Source organism: Carica papaya, chromosome 2 (assembly GCF_054855325.1).
Source record: "Carica papaya isolate Zhongbai chromosome 2, ASM5485532v1, whole genome shotgun sequence".
In the NCBI taxonomy this organism is placed as follows: Eukaryota; Viridiplantae; Streptophyta; class Magnoliopsida; order Brassicales; family Caricaceae; genus Carica; species Carica papaya.
Window position 1 is genome coordinate 30,964,811 of NC_142310.1, and position 17,954 is coordinate 30,982,764.

At 34.8% G+C, this 17,954-nt stretch overlaps 1 protein-coding gene across 2 annotated transcripts; it reads left to right on the forward strand.

Annotated features, from left to right (window-relative positions):
- The first annotated feature begins 15,072 nt into the window (after positions 1–15,072).
- LOC110823904 (Tetratricopeptide repeat (TPR)-like superfamily protein) lies at positions 15,073–17,711 on the forward strand. Of its 2 annotated transcripts, XM_088214052.1 has the most exons (2): positions 15,073–15,387; positions 15,949–17,711. In XM_088214052.1, the coding sequence occupies exons 1-2, from the start codon at positions 15,237–15,239 to the stop codon at positions 16,896–16,898; spliced, it is 1,101 nt and encodes a 366-aa protein (XP_088070178.1). In that variant the 5' UTR covers positions 15,073–15,236; the 3' UTR covers positions 16,899–17,711. The 2 variants fall into 2 exon arrangements, with proteins under 2 accessions (XP_088070178.1, XP_021910095.1); XM_022054403.2 differs by having other exon boundaries at positions 15,073–17,711.
- The last annotated feature ends 243 nt before the right edge of the window (positions 17,712–17,954 follow it).

Consider the following 17,954-nt stretch of genomic DNA (forward strand, 5'->3'; position numbering starts at 1 on the left):
CATTTGATCTGGACCGTCCGATTGCGATTAAATATGGAGTGAATCTGGGCCGTTCATCACGATCCAATATGGGCCATCCATTGCGATTCACTCTGGGCTATCCGATCGCGTTTGAATCTGGCCGTTTAATCATGTTTGGGAGGGAGCACATCCAAGTCGTCTGTGCACGCAGGAACGGACATCAGCCGTTCGATCGCGGACACACGAATCGCCCAGGTGGTCCCCCCGCGTGACCTCCGACATCAGCGTCTCTACTACTTGGCGCGTCCTGGTTGGTCCGAGCTGTTGACCCGGCGTCTAACGTGGCAAAACTTTTTAAAATTACGTTTTGGCCCCTATTTTCTGGTTTTTCTTTCAAAAATATCCACATAACTCAAATTTTCACCATTTTTCCCAAAATTATTTTCGATTAAATCCTCCTTTAATTTTATTTCATTTTTTTTACTCTAAATTAAATAAAACAAAATGCACTAAAATAAAATAAATTAATAAAATTTATATTTACTAATTAGTTAATCACCACAAAAAAATTTGTGGGTGTTACATTATTTCTATATATTATATACTACAATAAGAATGCTTATATTTTAACAATATATTAGATGTTGTGTATATGGTATTTACATTGGACTTCGAGCAACCTCTAAGAAAATATATTATGCAGCTATGTCAATAGCTACAAGGCATAATAATTAATGACCTAAAGAAAAAATTATAATAATTTATTGAAGAATGAATTGATTTTAATGAAATTCAAAAGTACATGGCATGTTTATGTAAAAATAATACATGATTTATTTTGAGGAAGTATAATAGTATATGGATTTAGTAATTATTTTAATAATGAAAACAATCAAATATGAAATGTGTCAATATCTCTCAAAATAGGATAGTCTATCGTAGGCTTCTTTTACATTAACAGTTAATAATCAAATTATTTAAACAACAGTTGATTATTTTATAGTGTATAATTTTGACATTTTTAAAATATAATGTTACCTAACATTTTTTAATAAAAATGCATGAGTTGTTTGAGCTAAAAAAAACACGAGTCATAAATATTTTGTATATGTTTTTAAAGTAATAATTTTTATCTACATCAAATTCTTTACTAATGAATTGGATCTTTTAATTCTTTATAAATTAATTTTTTTAAGAAATTTTATACAAATTTATTTAGTGATGATGGTTGAATCAGTAAAAATTTAAAAGTATAAGAATAAATGTAATACCCGGGTTGCCCGAAAATCTGTCCGGAATGATTTTTTTTTATTTATAAAAATTATATGAATAATTAATGTAATTTTATTAAAATCTAATTTTGTTAAATCTTAAGAAAAATAGATTATGGACGAAATTGAAAATAATTTTAAGAAAAAATAGCGAAAATTTGAATCTGATTGGTGTTTTTGAAATAAAAATTGAAATAAGGAGGCTAAATTGCAAAAAAAAAGTTTGATCACATGGGATGGATTAGTCAGTAACTCGACGAACCAGAGCATGTCGCGCGGCAAGCAAGCTGACATCGGCTCCACGTGGTAGGCCATGCGGGCGATCCCCGTGCCTGGGTGATCCGACGGCCCAGATTACATCCCACACATGCGAACGCGATCGAACGATCATCCTCGCTCTACATGTTCCTGAACGGACAGCCCAAATCGATACAGGATGGTTATTTAAACATCGTGTCGCATGAGAACCTAACCCTAGCCGTAGAACCCTCGCTAGAGAAGAAGAACTAAACGCTGGAGAATGAGGCCGATCCTTGGCCGCCGCCACACCAGAGCCACTGTTGACCACCAAAAAAAGTAAATATTTTCCTTCTGCGCTCAGAATTCAATTCTGAGCCTCCCTATAACTATATCAGAGCAAAAAAGACGGTGGGTGAGCCGAAAATCACAGGCAAAACTTAGTAGAGTCGCCACAGTCAAAATACTAAACCCTCTCCGATGACCCCCTTTCTGTTTCTTATTTCACATAATTTTTCGACCATTGTGTTCATCGTCTTTTTCTGTACAGGTTAGCTGAAGAAAAAACCCCAACCGTAAAAGAGAACTGACGGAGTTGTCGTACCCAGGGACCTCCCCACTAGTAAGTTCAATTTTTTTAATTTTTTTGTCAACTAAGGTTCCCTAACGTATTTTTTCGCAGGAATACATGAAAATCAGCCAAAACTAACCAAAACTGGCCAAACTGAGGCGAACCACTGCCGTATTATAACTCTCTCCCCTTTAAATAAATTTAGTCCCTCAAATTGCTCACTCTTTCACTCAATTGAACAGTTGGGGGAGGGGGGGTACTGGGCCCTGAAGCTTGATTCCAGTTCCTAAGTGGCCCACAAAGTCTAGAACACAAGCTCATAGCATATCCTTCAGTGTGCGAATTGTCCTCTCTAATTATCCATTAATTTGAGGGTGGAATGTAGTACTAAGGGACAATTTCGTTCCCATGGCTTGCTGAAAACTAGACAAAAATTGAGAAATAAACCTGAGACCTTTGTCGGATACCACTAACACTAGAATTTCATGTAACTTGATCATATCTCGGATATACATTCTTGTTAACTTGTTTAAGGGGTCGATCATCTTGATAGCCAATAATTGAGAAGACTTGGTAAGCCGATCGATAATTACCCAAATGATATCATGACCTTAACGTGCTTTAGGCAACTCTGTCACGAAATTCATTATGATATGTTCTCACTTCCACTCCAGGATCAGTAATGGCTTAAGTACGCCGCCTAGGCGTTGATGCTCTATGTTAGCCTGTTGACATACTAGACACTTGGAAACAAAGTCAATTACCCCATTTTTCATCCCGCTCCACCAAAATCGGAGTCACATATTTTGATACATTTTAGTACTTCCATGATGTATGGAGAATTTTAAGCTATAAGCTTCTGTCATGATGTCCATTTTCAGTTTACGGTTACAAAGATCCTTCATCTTATTCTGAAATCTAAGCAATTCATCGATAGAGATGCAGAATTCTGAATTTACTCTATATTCTGCATCATTCCTGAGAGTTGCTAGGGTGGAAAAGATGGATTGAGCTTCTTTTATTATCTAAATTAATTTGGATTGGACAGTCAAGTGGGTCAAGCATGCAACTCTCTTCAAGTCCTGAAGTCGTATATATTGTGCAGCCCCTATTACCTTGCATTCAGAAACTATTAGGTGAGTTAACATACCTACATTTTTTCTGTTGAGCGTGTCGACTACTACATTGCCCTTATCCAAGTGATACAAAATATTATAATCATAATCCTTAAGGAGCTCTATCCAATACCTCTTACGCATGTTCAGATCCTTCTGGGTGAATATGTGCTTCAAGCTCTTATGGTCAGTAAAAATCTCAAAAGTCTCACCATACAGATAGTGGCGCTAGATCTTTATGGTGTGGATATTGGCGGCAAGTTTTAAGTCGTGGGTGGGAAACTTTTTCTTATGACTCTTCAACTGGCTGAACCTATAGGCGATGACCTTGTCATGCTGCATCAGAACATAACCCAATCTAAGGGAGAAGACATCACTATACACTGTATATCCACATGTCCCACTCGGTAAGTCCAATACAGGTGCAGTAGTCAACCGCTTTTTGAGTTCTATAAAGCTCATTTTCCAGTTCCCGTTTCATTCAAACTTAGTGTTCTTCCTTAAGAGCCAGGTCAAATGAGTGGTTAGGCTGGAAACTATTTCTATAAACCTACGGTAATAATCCGCTATTCTTAGAAAGCTACAAATCTCCTTAATCGAGGTCAATTTTTTCCATCCGAACATTGCCTCAACTTTTTCAGGGTTCACTGATACCATATCCTTTGATATGATATGTCCTAGAAAGGTAGCCTGCTCGAGGCATAACCCATACTTGCTCAATTCTGGATACAGTTTCTTCTTCTTAAGAAACTGTAAAACTTGAGTTAGGTGGTAAATGTGTTACTCTTTGCTCTTTGAATAGATTAGGATATCATCAATAAATAAAATGACGAATTGATCTAAGAATTGTCTGAAAATCCTATTCATCAAATCCATAAAAATGGCTGGTACATTGGTTAGTACAAAGGGTATGACCAAGAACTCATAATATTCGTACCTCGTTCTGAAAGATGTCTTAAAAATGTCCTCTCTCCTGATTTTTATCTGGTGGTAATCCGAATGCAAATCTATTTTGGAGAAGGCTTAAACATCGTACAACAAGTCAAAAAGGTCATTAATTTTGGGGAGAGGGTATTTGTACTTGATCGTGACCTTGTTCACTCCTCTGTAGTCAATACACAATCGTAACATCTCATTCCCTTTCTTTACAAATGTGACTCTAGCACCCCAAGGAGATATACTATGTCAGATGAACCCACTGTCCCACAATTCATTGATCTGTTTCATCAGTTCTTCCATCTTGATAAGACTTATATGGTAATGGGCCACCAAGATAGGTTGGGTGTCAGCTGAAGATCTATTGTGAACTCAACTTCTTTATCCACCGACAGTCCGGGTAGTTCATTAGAAAATACATCAAAGAAATCTCATACTATTGGGATATCTTGAATGCAAACTTCTTTCTTAGGTTGGCCTAATGTAGAAAAGATAACAGAGTTAAGCACTATGCAATAAAAAAATTACTATGAGAAAATAACATTTAAAATTTTTATTAACTTGTAAATGATTTTTTGTTAGGAGGGTTGAATACAAGTTTCGTATGAAAACAATCTACGGTGGCGTAGTACGCTGCTAACCAGTTCATTCCTAAGATTAAATCAAAGTCTTCCGAGTCAATCTCTATTAGGTCTATACCCAATTTTTTATCTACTATGTTTATAATGCAAGTTTTGTATATAATCTCTCATAGTAGTGTCCTACTTCCAGGAGTAGACACAAACAATATAGAATTAGGTTTTTCCAGTGATATATTTAAATTTTATGTAAAAGTGTGTAAGACAAACAAATATAAAATACCAGTATTAATTAAAATGTGTGCGAGGTGATTACAGATAATATACGTACAATCCATCATGCAAGGGTTGGCTTCAGCATCCTGCTGAGTGAGGTTATAAGTTCTACCCTAAATAGGAGGTCTGACCTGGTTCTAATTCTGGGGGCACTCTCTCGTATTATATTGGATACTCCCACATATGCGATAGGTATTTTTGAAATGATAGCAGGGTCAGTCCCCATGATCCTTACCACAGTTCTGACAAGTTGTACCGCGTCATATTCCGAAGCCTGAGGAGGAGTCGAGTCACTGGTCTAAGCCTCTTGTTCTGTTGAACTGGTGCAATGAGTGCTGGTCTATGGTATGAAACTGGGGGTCTTGGATTCTCCACTATTGGAAAAAATATGCGAAAGTTTCTTTCCACTAGCTGTGCATTGGTCAGAACGGTTGAGTAGGTACTGAGCTCAAATACTTAAAGCTGCTGTCTGATCTCAGGGCGAAGGTTCCACTCAAACTTTTTTGTCTTCTTACCTTTATCCATCATGCTCTCGGAAATACTGGCCTAACTCTAGGAATATCCAGGTATACTTCAACACAATCATATCACCCTAAACTAGGTGTGGAAACTCCATCTCTTTTAAATATCAGAAGTGCTTTGGAAGGTATTCTACAATGAAGACCATCAAAAATTATTCCCAAGTGATTAAAACAGGCATGGTGGCCTACTTGAGCTGCCACTAGCGATTAACCTCTCTCACAAACATATAGGTGGCAAGTACAACCTTCTATTCAAAAATCACTCTAAGAGTCGTGAACATCTTCTCTGTCTCAGCTAACCAATACTCGGTCTCTTCAAAAGAGGATGTCTCTACAAAGGTAGATGAATTTAGTCTTTTGTACTTTTTTATGTAGGTTTGGTCCATTATAAGTGAAACTGGGTCCCGTAGAAGATGAACTATATTGTGGTAGGGAAGGACAGAGTGGCCCTGTGGTGGTGCTGGATGATATGGTGGAAGCATTGGGTTGTACTGTGGTGGTACCGGATGATGTGATTGAGGCACCATATTGTACTGTGGTGGTGCCGGATGGTACGGTGGATGAGCATGGTTATACTGGGGTGGCTCTGGATCTTCTCACTATGAGGGTGGCTTAAATTGCGGCAGTAAGGGAAGGTCAAACAACTCCCTTCTTTCCTTCCAGGCCTGCTGGGCAGAGATGAATCTCTCCAGTATCTCAAAGAATCGATCAACATCCTCTCGAATTGAGCCATCCCAGGCTGCTCGATTTAGTAGAGATCTTCATCCCCTCATTTTTTATACTTGTATTTCATAAGAAAATGTTGAGTGATAGTTTGTATTTGATATTGTTAAGTCTTTGTGTAAGGAATGAGTCAGAAGAACGCGACTCTGATACAAACTTTAAAGGCCCGGAACTTAAATAGAAATAAATTCATAAATTAAATACGAAAGCAATTAATAGAGTTAAGGTTTACATTCCTTACATAATAATTTTGTTTGTCCAGTAGGGTTACGGAAATATCTATTATAAAAGACAAATGGTAATTAAAGAAATAAAACGAAGAGTGAATAACTAAGCATCTTAAGACATCATTCACTAGCACTTAAAGGGAGTCTGGATAGTAAACTATTCACAACCCTCTTGTTGATCGGAATCTAGATCTTTTTCCTTTTAATCTGAAATAGTTAATGAAATGGTGAATTACACTACCCCAATAAGAATATCACACTAATCACAAATACGAAAAACTGAAGATTAATAAAAATCAAAAAAATAACTAATAGAGTCATTACTTTATTGAAATACATTTAAACTTGAAAACGTTTGTTTAATACTTATCATAACGAGTTTTCTAAAGACAACCTATAAAGACCCATATCTGTACCACTTTTTACTTTCACGCATAAGAGGATAATAAATAATAGTTTTCCTTTCTTACCTGCTTACTGGTACCCTTGGGAGTCCATAGGGATGTTCTTCTTATTCGTGAAACCAATATTCAATTTTACAATTAATCAGTCATCACCATACCTCATCTTGTAATGGACGCCAAACATTTTGTTGTCTCGATATCGTGTTTAATATGAAGGTAAACCATACCTCTAAAACCTTTTCGGTAAGAGACTTTCCAGCCTCATCCGACTGCGGTAACATTCATGGTAGGGTCCTTTATGTACCAGGTCTGTCCACCATTTTCTTGGGTAATCAACAAGTCTTTTACACACAAATTTTTATTAATAAACCATCAACAACGCATATCAATATCTCATATCATATTCAGATATCAATTAAACTACATTCATACTGACAGTATATAACCAACATAACCAAATAAGTCGATAAGACCATTGAAACTATAAATTAAGTACATGTATTATATGAAAATTAAGTAAGTAGGACAGTACAGAAAAATTAACAGGAAATCCAAATAATTGTGAACTAACCGATTCCTACTCCACTAATGACCTATAATTATTTTTAGGATTTTTAAAATTTTCACAAAAATATAAAAATTATATATCGTTAAGCCTCAATTTGCTGTAACGGATAATAGAGTGAGAGATTCTTACCTGAATCGGTATTTCGAGATGTCAAGTTGTCTACTCTGCCTCTTAACAGGTTCTGGGTTTCTAAAACTCATTCCGGTCAATTTTGGAGTTCTGGTACGGCACCGTCGCCATGCTCCAGCATCGGCTCCGCCGTCCACGGTGGCAATTCGCCCCGACTTGGCCGGTTTTGATCGTATCCCTGTAGAAAAATACGTTAGAGGGTCTTGGTTGGCCAGAAAATCATAAAAACCGAATCTACCGGTGGGGGAGAACCTCTGGGTGCAGCGGGTCTGCCGGTCCTCCTTTATGGCTAAAATTCTTTCTTTGGCTAACTTGCACAGAAAATGACGGTGAATACAGTGATCGAAAAATCACGTGAAACAAAAATCAAAAGGGGCTCATCGGAAGAATTTTGTGGTCTTAGCTGTGGCAGCTCCTCCGGGCTTTATCTTCAATTTTCAGCTCACACGCCATCCCTCTTGATCCGATTTGGCCTCAAGGGGCTCAGAATCGAATTGCGAGCGAGTAGAGAGAATTTTTACTTTTTTTGGTGGCCGATGGTGGCTCTACTACCACGACGGTCAGTGATCATACTCATTCTCAAGCATCTGGTTCTTATTCTTCGAATGGGGTTAGCAGCTAGGGTTTGGGTTCCCATGTGACGTGAAGAATTTATACCTATCCCGCGTTGATCTGGGCTGTCCATCGCGATCGATCTCGTCCGTTTGATCATCTCTAATGAGGAAACGAATTTGTATTGTTCATTTATATTGATCTCTGCCGTCCAATCGTATATAAAGGAAAAACGAATCTGGGTTGTCCACGCGCACGGGATTGATCTTGGGCCGTTCGATCACGGGGCATGCAGATTGCCCGTGTGGCACCGACGTCAGCGTGCCTTGCCACGCGACATGCTCCGATTCGTCGAGACTGTTGACTGAGCGGTCCTACATGGTCGAACTTTTTCTTTTTTGCACTTTGACTTCATATTTCTAATTTTTCTTTAAAGAATACCCACGAACTCAAATTTTTACAATTTTTTCTTAAAATTATTTTCAATCTCGTTCTTCATTCATTGTTTTCTCAAAATTTTAATTAAATTAAATGATTTATTTAATAAAATAATTTAATAATAAAAAATATCTCGGACCGTTTTTCAGCCCCGGTTATTACAGTAATTTTTTTAAAATGTAATAATATACAAACTAATTTGTAAACTATACTTAAATTAATTTATAATTTAATACAATTTTAAATAGAAATATTACTAAATAATTCATAATCCTAATACTTAATTTAAAATCGAAAATATGAATTCTATGATACAATAATAAAATAAACATGAAAACAATATATATATATATATATAGTATAAAGTAAAAGAAAATGGAATAAAAATTTAAAAACTATTAACTTATTTTAAATAATTTAATCAGGTATATTTAATACCCTAGTATATTTTAATATCATATTTTGAGATATTAACAAATTAATGATTAATAAAAAATATAATAATTAATATAACAAAATAAATATGAAGAATAAAAAACTTGGATTGTAGCATAAATTTTGAAATATTATAATTTTAATTTTAAATCATATTTATAATCATTTTTAAATTTAGAAAAAAAAAATTAAAAATACACACCGCCCATCCCCTAAACGAACAAGAAAAAAAAAAAAAATTATTTATTTATTTAAAAGAAAAATGTCTGTCCACATCCATCAGGAGTTGGAATAAAATAAAGTGATGGTTGCTTATAAGTAGCACAAGCATAGACCCCTCCAATTTTGCAATTGCCAGGAGGTTGAGGGATTTATGGGTCCTGCCTTTATAATGCCTTAATAGCAATACAAATTGAGAGACAAGACATGCATATCAAATTTATTTAAGCAAAGAAAACACTTTCTGTCACGTGTAAAAAATAGGTTCCCCATTCCATACCACAAAATTAAACTAACCTACTTCCCTACACATTCCTTTTCCTTATAAAGTTATGGCAGTACAAATTGTTTTTAAAATTTAATATTTAGTGTTTTTTTTTTTTGAATTTGGGTTTTATCCTAAAATTAATACCCATGATTTGTCTTTGAGCATATAAATTTGGTCACCTGGTAAAATTAAGAGCATTGTAAATTTTATTCGGTATTAGTTCTTATAAGTTCGTTAATTTTACGAAACATGGTTACTTAGTTGAAGTTAAAAAGATGTAATTTTTAATAAGTTATGTTTTAATTTTTTAAAACTAGTTAAAATTTTAATTTATATGGTTAATTTTGTCATTAAATTTTTATAATATGGTTTCACGCAGTGAATTTCTATTAAAAATTATTTATGTTGATAATACAAACTTAATGGCAACTAGTGCAAGAAGTTGAAAGTATAATTAAATATTTTGTTGCTTTGCCAAAAAGAAAAATACTATTGTATTTTCGGCGTAATAAATTATTCACTATTCGTGTGCATGCTTGTATGAATATTATGTATAATGATGGATTAATTGTTTATTATACGGTTAAAGCTACGAGATTAATTATTTATTATTGGTAATTTAACACTTAAGCTTTCGAATTTGGATAATTATTACGTGGTTATGACTCGGAGTCTTGAATACTTTTGACTTACCATCTTGTACCTTTCTTTTATTGAGTATCGAAACTACTAAAAAATGTGTATGTATATGTGTGTGTGTGTGTATATATGTATATTAAACTAAATACCCATTTAACTACAAAACAAAAACAGTGAGAATTTGCAATGTAGCGCTCGAGAAATTGAAAAAGAAGAAAAAAAAAAAAAAAAAAGGGGGGGGGGGGCGGCGGGGCATCGTCAGCAGCCACGTCAGCAGTCCCGGCCAACCGGGACCTGCCACGTGGCAAGACCACGTCGATCCGGGACGGGCCACGTTGGCGATCCGCGTATGCGCGATCGGACGGCCCAGATGCAATCGCACGGACGGCCCAGATTCAATCAAAAACGGACGGCCCAGATTAAATCAAAATGGACGGCTGAGATCAAAAGGCAAAAGGGTATAAATAAGACCCCCACACCAGACCACAAACCCTAGCCGCCTGCCCTCGCTGGAGAAGACGAACCAGAAGCCAGCCGCCGTCACTCGCCGCCGCACCGGAGGGATTTCCGACCGTCGATCGAGGTAAATTTCATACTCCCGACTCGTTTTTCCATGCTGATTTCTCCTGTGGCCAAATCGGAGCCAAAATCCCGGCCAAACGACCGAAAAACACGGCCGAAGCCCAGCGGCGCCGCCGCGCCCCTCCTCGATTTTTGCCTCCGATGAGGCCCTTCCCGGCTTTAATGCAATTTTTATATCACCGTGATCACCATTCTTTTCTCTACAGGTTGATCGGAGCCGAATCACCAAAACACGAACTTCACCGGAGAGCCGCCGCACCCGAGAGCACCGCCGCCGGTAAGCTTCGGTTTTCCGTAATTTTTTGGCCCCCCGAGGGCCCTAGAGTTGTTTAATCGCAAGAATTGATGCAAGTGTGGCCGAATTCGGCCGGAAACGGCCGAAAACGGCCGAAAATGGCCAAACCGAGGTGAATCACCGCCGCTTGCGGCGGCGCCGTCGCCGGAGTACGGTGGAGCCGCCGTGCCAGAAATTCGATATTGGCCGAAAGGGGCCCTGGGCCTAATTTGGGATTTTTTTGGAACACGTGCAGGTACCAGTAGTGCGTTTCAGTTCCTCAGAAAAAATTCAGGGAAAATTAGGAACAACCTGTAGGCGCACTGTGAAGCCGTGTTCGGACCCCGAAACGTGTAAGGACCCCTCACCCTGTTTCCTATCACGGTATTAAATTTCAATAAATGATAAAACGGTATTTCATGAACCAACGAATGCGTGAAATTGTTTAAGGTCGCTAATGGAGCCCGAGTCTAGTGTGTTTGTCGGTTAACTGTTATTTGGCATGTTTTACAGTTTTAAATGCAGTATGAGGTTTGATGTTTTCATTTTATAGTTTCGTGTGCATATTTTACTGTTTTACTGATTATGGATTGAATAACTGGGATATTGATGCTGTATGTTGTCTGTTTGGCATAAATTACCATTTTGCTTGTTTGTATGTGGATTGATAATGCTGACTGAGGGAAAGGAGAATAAAAAATTATGTAAATGAGTAATTGTATAATGTGGTCAGTCTGACTAGATATCCTAGGAGATGGTGGACGGACCGGGTCCGTAGGGAACCCTACCGGGATTGTGGTCTCCCATACCGGACGGGGTATAGAGATCTTATGTGTTTTGGCGCCCATACCGGACGGGGTATGGGGACGACCCTGGAATATGATTTCAAGTGTTAAGGGTTAACGGGTAGCGGGACCCCTATAGATCCCCATGGATACTAGTGGGCTGGTAAATGAGGAAAATACATTGTGTAACGATTGAATTACGAAATGCTTGATAAGTATTACGTTATACAGTTTATATATGATTTCATGATGATGATGATGTTATTGTTTTCGTATATTGTCTTATGAATTTCACCAAGGTAAGTGAATGGTAAAAGTTTTATTATTGATAAAAGGTTTTGTTGTTAATTATGCTCCATTGGTCTTTTTGTGTTTTCTACCCACCTTTACCTCCGTGACGGTGAGATATCGTGATGTCTTTACTGGGATAGTGTAGCTCATTCCTTATTTAATCATTTCATATCAGGAAGACATTGTTCCCGAGTCGGTTCCGCAGGAGGACGACGAAGGGGACGCCTAAAGACTCCATAGTCATATTTGTAATTTTTACTTTCAAGTTTCTACTTTAGGTAGTTTGATCTTTTATATTGTGAGCACGTTTTTGGTTTTAGTGTAAGGGATGTTAATCGAATTTTTAACTTCGCTTCCGCATTTGATATTTTTAATATACATTCCATTTTAAATTTTCGGGGCCGTTACATGCAAAGTAGTAGAAAATATATAATTTTCTCATGAAAGTGAGTAAATTATTATTTTGAAATAAAAGAAAAATATTTTGAAAATTTTGAAAATTTTAAATTTGCAGATCATATTAATTTTTAAATTGAACCAAATAACACCCGGTTGGTTCAAATGAAACTTCTCTCGCAGTTTCTAAGAAGATAAAATAAAGAAACATCAAAGGAGAAAAGCAAAGGCTGCAAAATTGGCCTTTTCATAACGTTGCTATCCCTTCAAGAATCAATATATATATATCTATGTGTGTGTATATATATATATAGAGAGAGAGACAGAGAATGTGTATATACATACATATATATATATATAGAGAGAGAGAGAGAAAGAGAGAGAGGGTGTGTGTTCAATACTTCAAAAGAAACAAAAAAAAAAAAGAGGGGCTGGTCCTGGGGTTGTTTGATAAAGGATTATTTGCTGGGTTAAGAAGAGGAAATTAAAAGGGTTTTTGTTTCCTAAACTGTGTTTTCCTCTTTTTTCCCTCAACAGTGATTTAAAATTTTTTTTTTAAAAAAATTAAAATAAAATAAAATATCTGTTGATATCAGAGACAAACAAATGGAGACGTTTGATATTCAAATGGCATTTTGATGTTGACATTTGACCTGCTCTTCTCCTTTGCTTTCTTATTTTTTATTTTATATATATATATATATATTCACATTCTTACTTATAATTATTATTTTTATTTTCACTTTTATCCAACATGAAAATCTTTTTTATTCTTCCTCTCCCATCTGCCTTGCTTAATTTGAAGCCTACCTGTTCATGCTCCTGCTTGTTTTACTGATATAAAACACTAATCCCATTACAGTGGTAGCTTAAATGGTAAAAGAAGATTTTTCTTTTTTACAGGAAGGTCAGAAATGTATGCCCCAATAAGTTTGGTTTTTAGCTCTTTTGGGAAGAAGATCTTTATGCTTGTATTTTAATGAATTGATATTTTATAAGATTTTTACATCAACTATATTAAAAAATATATATATTTTTAAATTTTCATATTTTCTGAAATTAAATTAGAATTGCAATTGAAAAAACATTCCTAAGTTATTTATTTTACGCTAAAAAATCATTATAAATATTTTGTTTTAATAAATAGTGTTTGTTAGATTTTTAAAATCACTCTAACAACTACGTTTCTATTTCTTAAAAAAAAAATCTTAATTTAAGATAAATTTATATATTTTCATTTTTTTTATAAAATTAATTATTTTCTTTTTATAATAAGCACGTAACTATCTATTTTTAAAACTTAAATTATATATTTCAAAGTAACTTAAAATACTTTAATATTTAAAAAGTCATTTTTTAACCAACCCACCCACTCTTAAAATCAAATAGTTAAACTCCATTAAAAAATAGTGACGATATTTTTCTTATGTAGTGAAATGTAAAAGTAATTTTTAATATAAGATTTTTAGGATAATTCATTAGAATGATTTTGAGTGTATAAGGATTGTTTTAGGATAAGTGGGGACAATGGAGGATTTTATTTGTGCTTTACACTTTTAAGGTATTTATGATTATAATTTTAATATTCGAGATTAAAAGAATTAGTATTGTTATTAGCTTGAAAAGACATATATACGAATATTAAATTATAATTAAATAATTAAATTTAAATAAATATTTAAAACGTAAAATTACGTTTCATATTAAAATAAAATAATTTTTTTTGCAAAAACATGCATTAATTCATTGTGAAATTTATTATTCTTGATAGTTATAGTTTGATTATTATAATTTACAATAATTTTAGAATATGTGAGATTTTATGTTGAATTGAGGAATAAAAATTTCTTAATTATTTAAATTGGAGATCATAACACATTAAAAAAAGTACATATTTTTATTATGTATAATTTAACTTTTTATTAAATAAAAAAAATAATTTTATCTTTACGTATTAAATTTATGATAATTTAATATTTTAAAATTAATTATCAATTTTATTAAATTATTAATTAAATTAATTGTACTTTTTAAGACAACAATATAAATATATGTACCGAAATTTTTTTCAACATAAATTATTTAATTAAATACATATAGATTTTAGGCAAATGATGAATTATTTTATCTATATTTAAAAGATTAAGGATATAAAAACCCTGAAATGCATCCTCTATGTAATAAGATTTAATTAAAAAAATAATTAAATTAAATTAAATTTGAAAATTAATAATTAGCAAAAAGCTAACTATTAATTATTCGTTTTCCAACAGTCCAATTAAACCATCAATTGTCAAAGATGACTTTGGGTTTTGTACAGTGTAACTCTTAATTGATCCCAATTTTAAAGCCTCTGTTTTGATTGGTCGTGAAAAGAATGGGGCCGAATAATCATGGCTATTTGAGGAATAAGTAATTATATTAATAGGACAGTTAATTTAATTTAATTTATTTTTTTTAAAGATAGTATTTTATATTTTATTTTATTTCACTAAATATTTAAATTTTATGTTAATTAATTCATTAATATTATTGATTTTTTAAAATAGAAATTAGTATATTTTATTAATGAATAATTTTAAAAATGATATTTTAAAAGCATGTAATTTCAAGCTAATCCAACTGTTAACCAGGCAATTAATTTTTTCATTAAAGGTAATCCTTGTCCCCGGGGTTTTAAGCCCCTGGCTCTGCTTTGGCATTTTTAAATTTTCTAGGGTTTAAGGTTATGAACTCGTGCAGGGTTTAAGCTTACTACTCCATCTGAATTTCTCTATTTTTAAGGGTGAAATTTCTTGTTGGCTCAAGCCAGAAGCACACCAGTCTCCTCCCATCCATGAATGATCAAAGAAACCCTTAAATTCTTCTCTATCTTGCAAAAAACCTCGCAGTCGCCAAGTCCCGTTGCCTGCAACTATCATCTCCATAACCTCGCTAAAGCAAGCTGCGGTGCTCTATCCCTAAAAATCCTCTCTTATTTTCTCCACAAAGGTTACAATCCTCACGCTTCTTCTTTTAACTCAGTTATCTCCTTTCTGTGCAAATTAGGACACGTTAACTATGCTCAAAATCTTGTAAGTTTAATGCCGGTATATGGGTCTCTGCCTGATATCGTAACGTACAACTCGCTGATTGATGGCTATTGTCGGCGAGATGATGTTAGGAGTGCTTGTATTTTGATGGATACGATTAGGGCGAGTGATCAATTTATGTTTAAGCCGGATTTAGTTACGTTTAACATATTATTTAATGGGTTCTGTAAGCTGAAAATGAGGTATGAAGTGTTTGTGTATATGAGTTTGATGTTGAAGTGTTATCTTCCGAATGTAGTTACCTACAGCACTTGGATTGATATGTTCTGTAAATGGGGAGATTTGTGTATGGGGTTTAATGTGTTTAAAGATATGAGGAGAGCTGGGGTTTTGCCAAATTTGGTTTCATATACTTGTTTGATTGATGGCTATTGCAAGATTGGTAATTTGGAAGTTGCATTTAGATTATATGAAGAAATGATAAAGGCTTCTTTTTTGCCAAATGTTGTTACTTATACAGCTTTGATTGATGGTCTATGCAAACAAGGTATGATGGAAAAAGCGGAGTGTGTGTTCTCAAAAATGTTAAAAGATGGAGTTGAATTCAATTCTGTTGTTTATACTTCCATGATTGGTGGATACTTTAAGAAAGGTGATGTCAATGATGCCATGAAGTGCTTGAGTGAAATGTCTGATAAGGATATACCTCTTGATATGCCAGCATATGGTGCTGTTGTAGCAGGTCTTTGCATTAATGGTAAGCTACATAAAGCAATTGAGTTCCTGGAAGATATGGTACAGAGCGGACTGGTTCCTGATGGGATGGTGTTAACAACAATAATGGATGCATATTTTAAGTCTGGGAACTTGAAGGGGGCATTAGATGTGTATAAGATGTTGCTGCATAAGGGTTTTGAGCCTGATGTCGTGACTCTTTCAAGCTTGATGGATGGTCTCTGCAAACATGGACATCTTTGTGAGGCTAAAGGTTATTTCTGCAAAGAAAAATCTAACAAAATTTCATATACTGTACTAATTGATGGGATGTGCAAGGCAGGAGAGTTAAGTGAAGTTGAGAAGGTTGTCAGAGAGATGTCAGAGGCAGGATTTACCCCAGACAAGTATGTATATACTTCTTGGATTGCCGGTCTATGTAAGCAAGGGAATTTGGCAGATGCATTTAAGTTGAAGAATAAAATGGTTCAAGAAGGTCTGGAACCAGATCTGTTAACTTACAGCTCACTGATTTTTGGTTTAGTTTCTAAAGGTTTAATGATTGAAGCAAAACATGTTTTTGATGTTATTTTGAAGAAGGGATTGACTCCAGATTCTGCAGTTTTTGATATTCTGATTAGAGGATATCTCAAGGAGAGTAACACACTAGCTGTTTCCGATTTGCTCAAGGAAATGAGAAAGAGAAGACTCATAACTGCAGTTAGCGGATTACTTGGAAACGAAGGTAATAACTGAAAGAGCCTTTGGGAGAACCAAAAAGTTATGTATTTGGGTTGGCACTGACACACAAGGCTCGAAGCCTCCCGATAAAGTCCGCTTCGGTTGCAATGATCTTGTCCCTTACTGGGCACTGGTTGCTTGCGGCTGCAATGTGTAGAAAAATATACTGGATGCATGTCTGATGCAGAAGATCTTGCGACTAGTCAAGGTTAAAAGGGTCAGATTACTGTAATTCCATTTTCATGGGAAGCAAAGTAGAGGTGATGCAGCTGACCTCAGTCTATTGCCCTGAATAATTTGTTGGACAAATTGATTTGCTGTCCCCATTTCTTGGCATTTTTAGGTGATTAGAACTTTCCTAAGAAGGAATGAAAGATGCATGAGGTTGTGCATACATATACACCAGACAGTTAATTCACTTTTTTCAATGTGTACCTTTTTAAGAAAATACAGGAAGAAGATGATGTTGGTACTATTGAGCCATATGATGAAGCTTTTGGGGGTATCATAAGACAAAATAAGCAGGGTAAAATGTTTTGGAAAATTGTTGGGGAAATGACAAGCAAGGTGAATGGACATGTCTCTCTGCCTGTCGAGCATATTGCTGGGAGATGGCATCTGTAATTTTTTCACTGTATACTTGTAGATTAGTATTTTAGTCACAGAATTATGAAAGTACACTACCCATTTTACAGGGTGTAATGGCCATTGTTTCAGATTATAATCCTTTATGTAATGCAAATTCACTCTATTGAACCAAAGATTCAACAGCTGGTTTGGCATTCTCTGGTAAATTCATGAAAAAAGATTCATAAATTTCAGTTGATCTTTTACTACGTTTAGAAAAACTTTAATTTCAGTTGGAGGGTAAAACCAGATCCTCAAGAGTGTGCTGATAGAAAAGTGCATGAACGGTTTATCAATTTAAAATTACAGAAATTTATACCATCAAATAATTGAAATTTTTTAATTAAAATGTAATATATATATTATTATTTCATTTAAATAAAATTTAAAATAATAAAAATATTTTGAATATTAATATGTTCAATTTAAGAGTGATATTATTTC